At 43.2% G+C, this 7,676-nt stretch overlaps 1 protein-coding gene across 1 annotated transcript; it reads left to right on the top strand.

Moving 5' to 3' along the window:
- The first annotated feature begins 807 nt into the window (after positions 1 to 807).
- SLN (sarcolipin) lies at positions 808 to 2,662 on the top strand. The gene is made up of 2 exons (XM_074860141.1): positions 808 to 937; positions 2,005 to 2,662. Exon 2 carries the CDS (start codon positions 2,112 to 2,114, stop codon positions 2,205 to 2,207), a length of 96 nt encoding a protein of 31 aa, XP_074716242.1. The 5' UTR covers positions 808 to 937; positions 2,005 to 2,111; the 3' UTR covers positions 2,208 to 2,662.
- The last annotated feature ends 5,014 nt before the right edge of the window (positions 2,663 to 7,676 follow it).

Here is a 7,676-nt window from a genome sequence, read left to right on the forward strand (position 1 = left end):
TCTTTCAGCTGTATTGATTTAAAGGAAACAAACAGCCATTTCTTTTTGTTCACATATATAACAAATTCTAACAGTGCCTTGGGCAAAGATAAGGTGATGTGGGAATTACAGCTATCTAGGCCACAGAGCAGTGTGCTTTCCGGGAAGAAATGCTGCAAGATGTCAGAAATACTTCTCTGTATGCTCAGGCAGATGGAGCATTAACATCAGCACTGAAATTCAATGAGGGAAGAGCATGCAGGTGTGTCAGTGGCTCTTTAAAGCAATGGACTGTGCTTTTCAGACCTCCTAGTCATAAACTTTTCTATTCAGCAAATGATCCTGGATTTCAGTAGTTTGTATTTAAATGCAAAGAGTATTTTGCTCCTGTTCACTTTCTTTCAAATGCATATGAACTTGAGAAGCTGTGGAGACTATAGGTATATAGGACAGCAACAGGTGTACTGTATTTAAGAAGGTAAATATGTAGACAGGCCTCCATATCCTGGAAATGATCTTGAGAGATCCTGAATTCTTCACAGAGACTTCTGCAAGTGGCTTTTTCTTTCCTTTTCTTTTTCCCACATCAGGGAAGACACCAACGAGCCAAAAGAAATTCTCTGTCAAATCTCATTGACTCTCAAGGGCTGCGCACAGCTCTGCTCTTAGCACAGCACCACGTCAGAAGAACTAAAAGAAGCAAATCAGCCCACAGAGCCCACTGCATAAACAGCCCAAACCAAATCCCACAGCCCAGCTTAGCCCTTTTAAAATATTTTGGGGGTGATGTCAGCACCTGGGTTGCCAATGCACTTGTTGCTCTCCTCCCTCAGCCTACTTCAGTTCCTACACACGGACGGGGCATCCAGACCGAGTGGCAGAAGCTTGGAGGGAAATAATATCTGCAGTGACCCAAAGTTCAGAGGCAGAACCACTGGACTCCATTTACCTCCTCAAGGTAAAATCTTGGCTTACTTATTAAGTCAGATTTTCTCTTGTCCAAGAACATAGCAGGCTGGCAAAACAACTTAGGAATGTAGGAATTTTTTAACTGCATGCACGGGGCTTTTAATATTTAATCTGCAAACTAAAGCAGCCTCTATTTAAACTCTCTGTCTTCATGCCGGTATGGTCCCAGGGCTTCTCTTGTTTGCACCATAGATGTTACAGCCCAATCTGGCTTCTCTGCTGAGATTTTGGTTTTGTGGATGAAATTATTTGTCTAGAGTTTATGCCTCATTTGTTTAAAGATTTTTATTTTATTTACATGACATACAGATGGGATTAGTGCATGATATTCCTGATAAAGTATTTTCATTTCTCTGCATGAGCTCCAAAAACATATAAAATTCAAAACTTGCTGTGATAAAATAAATAAAAACAATAGCCAACGGAAAAGTTTTTGAATACAACTTGAATGGGATTTCTGAAGTAAGAGATGTATAGCAGCTTTAAAGTGCAGGAAAGTCAGAGGGTTCTTCAGAGAATACTATTTCATCCATAGGATTAACTCACAAAATATATTAAGTTCTTCAGAAATGAAAACATCTAATCTTAGGTTCTCCTTGTACTTTTAGTGGAAACATAAATAATTCAGATTTATTAGTCTGTCTTTATAAAAGAATAGTTTGCACCTAGTTTCTTAAAAAAATGAAAATATTCAAACAAATATAGGAATTTAAAGAACTCTAAACAGTAGTATATTTACAATGTATGTCTGTTGAAAGTAATAAATGGGGCTTGGGCACTATTTATTTGAAAATGCTTATACAAAGCAGCACTAATTTCCATGACTGCTCACCCCCGTGCAGTATATTTTGGGGTGACACTGAGAATGCCCCTTGTCAAATGCTGGAAATTAAAGAAGGTGATAAGCTGCCAGAGACAGCTTTTATTTTTTAGCGTCCCCAGTGCTTATTAACTTCTAGCCACTGAAACAACATTTATTTACACCGATATAAATAGCTCTGTTGAACCTGTCACCTTCATGCATCTGTTCTTCACATATTTTTCTTTTTCCTTAAGAGTCCGTGACCTGAAGGTTGAGCTCAAGGACGCTCCCAGGCAAGTCACTGAAGTTTTCCCTTTGCTCTACCTGCTGACCGCTGCTGTCCCTTGCTTACTCCCGAAAAATGGAGCGATCCACACAAGAACTTTTCCTCAACTTCATGATTGTCCTGATTACTGTATTGCTCATGTGGCTCCTTGTGAAGTCTTATCAGGAGTAAAAGACAATCAGAAACTCTGGGAGGTGATTTAAGTGTGTGTCTCAGCAGACATAAGTAGCACTGACAGCACACCTCTGTGATTAGCTTTCAGTCAATTGAGGATGTCATGAATCTTTTTTTACTCTCTCATATCTGTTGCCTGTGCTAATGTTTTTGATGGGTCTATGATGGTCTGTTCTGCAGTGATCCAGCTGTAAAATGTAAAATGCAAGATCCTTAGGAACTGTTGAATGTGGCTGTCTCCTTTGGTAGTTACTGCGAATGCTGTAGCCCCCTGTCCACCATGCCAGCTTGTTTGGCGTCGGTGTTAGGTTCTCAAGGGTATAAAACTGCAGTATGCAATGTAACCATTTGTATTAACCAGTGTAAGAGGCACAAACTTGCTTAGCAGAAAGGAATGTGAAACCTCTACTTCCACTCGATCGTTTCACTTAAATAAAGAACATGTAAAACCATTTTTTTGTAGCATTCCTTATCACTCTCCGGGCCTGATTGCTGTTCACTGAGAGACCTGCTGATAACTGTGGTACAGTGCGCTGTGCAAGTCTGCTGGTTTGTTTGTTCCTCCCACCTGCATTTTTGTTTGTTTTTTAAAAAAATTTGTGTACAGTAGAAATCCTACAGCTTGGCAGATGTGTAGCCACAAGAATGAGCTGTTCAGGTCACTTCTCTGTCCAGAGTAACTTACACCATTGGTGACTGTGGATGTGGACTTCAAAGAGAACCTCTGTCCCACTAGGGTGTTGTCAATAATTGCATTTTCTGAAGCTGAATTTCAGGCAGGGATTCCCAGGATCCTATTTTTGGCCAAGCTATACTTGGAGAAGAGCCTGGAGGGACAAGCCTGGGTCAGTCGCAGGCGTTGGCACCTGCTGGCCCCCCAGCCCTGCTGCAAGCCTTGCCTGGGGTGGCAGTCCCTCGGGGCCCACTGTGGCATGCCAGGCACCGCAGCACGGCCACGTTCAGCCTCGGCAGGACGAGGTGCGAGTGTGTCTGCATTGCTGGGATGGTGTCATCACCTGCTAAAAAATCTTGAGCCACATTGAAGAGCCAACAGTCCCTGGGTTTGTGAAATCAGTAATTAAACTCCTCCTAGGCATTCCCCATCTGTTATTTTAATGGCTTCAGAGAATCAGCATCTTCTACAAAGTACAGCTCTCTGTAGGAAGGCAGTTAGATGTGTGTCACACTGTTGATACAGGTTTTCTTCCCCTTCAGGAACCTGCAAGGAATGGGCAAGATCGCGGGGCTGTGCTGCAAGTTACCCAAGGTATGGTTAGGCAGAGTGGTGCTGGTTGTGACAGCTGGGACTCAGGCCTGGGCTTTAAGGAAAGACAGCAAACGTTGTGGTAGCACCACTTGTTAAGTGTATGTGTGGCTTTAAGATTGGTAGTAAATGACCCGTTGCCCTGTGTCACTTGTACTGTCCATCCAGGTTGACAGCCAACCCCGCTGCAGCTGGTGACACTCATCCTCCCAGTCAAGAAATCCCCACTCCAGTGCAACGATAAAAATCACCTCTTGTTTACTCTTGGCTGCAACTGAGCAAACCTCCTTACAGCATTTCCAGGGATGCCAAAGTTTTTGCAAGAAAACTGAGACATTGAAATGAAATTTTGCCAGCAGTGGATGCAGTCTTTCTATGCATCCCACCTTGCACCAGATGCTGCTATATTTTCACTAATTTACATGGTCAGTTTGTGTTCATAAGCTTGGCTGAGACATACAGCAGTGGCTGAGAGAAGGACATGGAAAAATCTATTTTTAAATACAGTGAATACTTGATAATTCAGTATGAAAGATTCTCATCTTTCACCAGCTGTGACTCCCTCCCCAGCTGAACATGGTGTCTTCATCCAGCATTATCAGACCTTTCTGTGTGGCTTGAAAACAGATTTTCAGAGTCTGTCATGCATTACGGCTTTCACAGGGGACCTCATCACTATGCGCCAGTCCCACCTGGCAGGGCTGAGACTTTTCTGCCAATCCCAGAGCACGTGGCCACTGCCCAGGGAGAGCAATGAAATCATGAGCAAATTGACATGTTTGGTCTCATCTGAGGCTAGCAATGGGAAAAATAGAGGTGTGGGCTTCACTGTCTGAACCAGAAGTGTTCAGCAACAACTCAAGCTGATCCTTGTATTTCTCAGATAGGAAGAATCACAGGATCATAGAATGGTTTGGGTTGGAAGCAACCTTAAAGATCATCTAGTTCCAACCCTCCTGCCATGGGCAGGGACACCTTCCACTAGACCAGGCTGCCCAAAGCCCCGTCCAACTTGGCCTTGAACACTGCCAGGGAGGGGGCAGCCACAAGTTCTCTGGGCAACCTCTTCCAGTGTCTCATCACCCTCACAGGAAAGAATCTCTTCCTTATATCTAATCTAAACCTTCCCTCTTTCAGTTTAAAATCGTTACCCCTCATCCTATCACCACACTCCCTGATAGAGTCCCTCCCCACCTTTCCTGTAGGCCCCTTTTAAGTACTGGAAGACTGCTGTAAGGTCTCCCTGGAGCCTTCTCTTCTCCAGGCTGAACAACCCCAACTCTCTCAGCCTGTCCTCATAGGGAGGTGCTCCAGCCCCCCAATCATCTTCATGGCCTCCTCTGGACCCTCTTGAGCAGGTCCATGTCCTTCTTATGTTGGGGGCCCCAGAGCTGGACACAGTACTTCAGGTCTCACGAGAGTGGAGTAGAGGGGGAGAATCACCTCTCTTGACCTGCTGGTCACACTTCTTTTGATGCAGTCCAGGACATGGTTGGCTTTCTGGGGTGCAAGTGCACACTGCCAGGTCATATTGAGCTTCTTGTCAACCAACACCTGCAAGTCCTTCTCCTCAGGGCTGCTCTCAATCCATTCTCTGCCCAGCCTGTGTTTGTGCTTAGGAAAAACTCTGAGAAAATGTTCTGGAGAGTTTGGGCCACCCACAACTTTTAGCCATCAGTCTTTTTGAGAGTAGACGTTCATCTAACTTTGACAATATGATTAAGGTAAAGCACCCCAAACAAGTTGCTAGAAGTGAAAATACCAGTCTAAGTGGTTTTCTTTTCAGGCTTTTATAATTTTAAAGCAGACTTTGAATGAGATAAGTTATTTACCTTAGTCATTTGCTGAAAACTGAAGAAAAAGGCAATTCAACAACTAGTGCCAGATGTTGTGAAAAGCCAGCACTGTGCAGGTGCACAGGCACATTAGTGTCAAAGAGCATCAGCCGAATATACATATACAGACAAAATTTCCCAGTTTGAGGGACTGAATGTGGATGTTTGGTGTGACCCTTGAGTCTCAAACTTGTTGTGTTATCTTCCTGCTTGCCAAAGAGGCCCTGGAGGACAGGTGGCTCTCTGGTGATGTATGTTACCAGAATTTTCCAGTCCTTTTCAGTGTAAGGGAGATCGAGAACACCAGAGGACTTCTGGGCTAACAGTGATTTGTCTTTAGTTTATCAACAAAATTATTTTAGGCAAAAAATTTATTAAAAGTATACTTTAGAGTAAGCAGCTGTTCTAACTCCTGCAGCCTCCCTGGGCAAACTCTTTCAGTGCTTGACCACCCTCACATTAAAAAAGCTTTTTGTAATATTTAAATGTAATTTCTGCATTTCGGTTTTTGCCCATTACCTCTTGTTACTGGGCACCACTGAGAAGAGTCTGGCTCTGCCTTCTTCATTCCCTCCCATCAGGTATTTACATACATTGATAAGATCCCACTGACCCAGTAGACTGAGGGAGGTGACATACTGGGGCTGAACAGTCCCAGCTCCCTCAGCTTTTTCTCATGTCAGATGCTCCAGTTTCTTCATCATCTTCATGGCCCTTTGCTGGACTCTCTCCAGTATGTCCACATCTCTCTTGTACTGGGAAGCCCAGCACTAGACACAGCATTCCAGATGTGTCTCACCAGTACTGAGCAGAGGGGAAGGATCACCTCCCTCAATCTGCTGGCAATGTTCTGACTGATGTAGACCACAAGGTTGTTTGGTTTCTGTCGCAAGGGCCCATTGCTGGTGTCCATGATGAGCCCCAGGTCCTCTGCAAGAGCTGCTTTCCAGCTGGTTGGCCCCAGCCTGTTCTGGTGTCTGGGGTTATTTCTCTCCAGGGGCAGAGCTTGGCACTTCCCTCTGTTGAACTTCATGAGGTTCCTGTTGGCTCATTTCTTCAGCCTGTTGAACAGGACAACACTCTGGTGTATCAGCCACTCCTTTCAGTCCTATAGCTTTACTTACATCTTTCCATACATACATTCACATACTTTACATCATTTTAATTAACCCATACCTGTTTTAAGATGTAGACATCTATCCCTTCCTTGTGGCCCCTAACGCATTATGAATGATGTATCATGAAAAGTATTTATTATGCAAGCTCTCCTTTATATCACAAGGTTTTCTTTATTTTTAAATATATGTGTGTGTATATATATTCATACATATATATGTACGTATATCAATATTTGACCTGCTATAAGTTTTACACATAGTGTGCACAGGACATGAATGCAGCACAGTACCTGCTTATGGAGAGGATTGCCAAGGCGACACTATACTTACCCTGTTCCTTCTCCCATGCCACCTACTTTATTAAAGGCACTTTGTATAGAAGTGCCAATGGCAACAGAAATGGTTGTTGTTCATGACTTTGACATGACCTGAACAAGGTAATTTTCATTCTGGCATCTAAGTATAGATTAATTAGCCTCACCCACAACCAAAAGTTCAGTGGTGGCCTTTCCATTCACTTTACCAGGCTTTGGATCAGACTGTAGCTACCTAATTTTAGATGTTCAGATTTCAAAAGTTTGGCTCTAGGCCTGGTAATTCAGAATTGCTAATCACTCAGCACTTCACTCAACAGAAACTAGAGACACAGGATGTTCAACATACTTTTGGGAAAAATCAGACCACTAGTTTGTGTGCCTGGTTACCAACCTAGAAACCAAATTTTAGGCACCGAGATTTGAAACTTTGGCTAAACATTAGAAAATTGTTCAGTGGGGTTTACCAAATTGCTCTTAACAATCAAAAGTGTTTTCAGTCAAAACCAGTTTCTATATTTTTTTTCAAGAAAAGTGTTTTTATCAAGGAAAACTAAAATTTTTCAAAAGCAAACACCATACTTGAAAACCAACTGTGTCCATTTTGCTTTTGAATGATGTCATGGCTGCTGTAGACTGTGTGGTTTGTGCCCCCTTTCTCCTTTATTGCCCAGGCTCCAGGTCAGGCAGGTTCTTTATGCTGTGTGACATAGTCAACAACTCTTATAATGTGTCACCTCCAAGTGACGGGGTAGGAAACTGCTATGCAATGAGAGAGAGATGAGAATGGGAAAAAAAGTGACACCGAGGAACCACATGTGCTGCATATCTAAGTGGGCTGATTACAAACCATTTCTTGCTGACATTTTTAATTTGGAAAGAGTCACTCAAAATTCCCTTTTCTGTGGAAAAAATCACACACTGTGTAAGCTCTG

The sequence above is a fragment of the Strix uralensis genome, chromosome 2 (assembly GCF_047716275.1).
Source record: "Strix uralensis isolate ZFMK-TIS-50842 chromosome 2, bStrUra1, whole genome shotgun sequence".
Taxonomy (NCBI): Eukaryota; Metazoa; Chordata; class Aves; order Strigiformes; family Strigidae; genus Strix; species Strix uralensis.

Excerpts from the sequence above, each read along its gene's own strand:
- SLN (XM_074860141.1), top strand. The coding sequence starts at position 2,112 with ATGGAGCGATCCACACAAGAACTTTTCCTCAACTTCATGATTGTCCTG.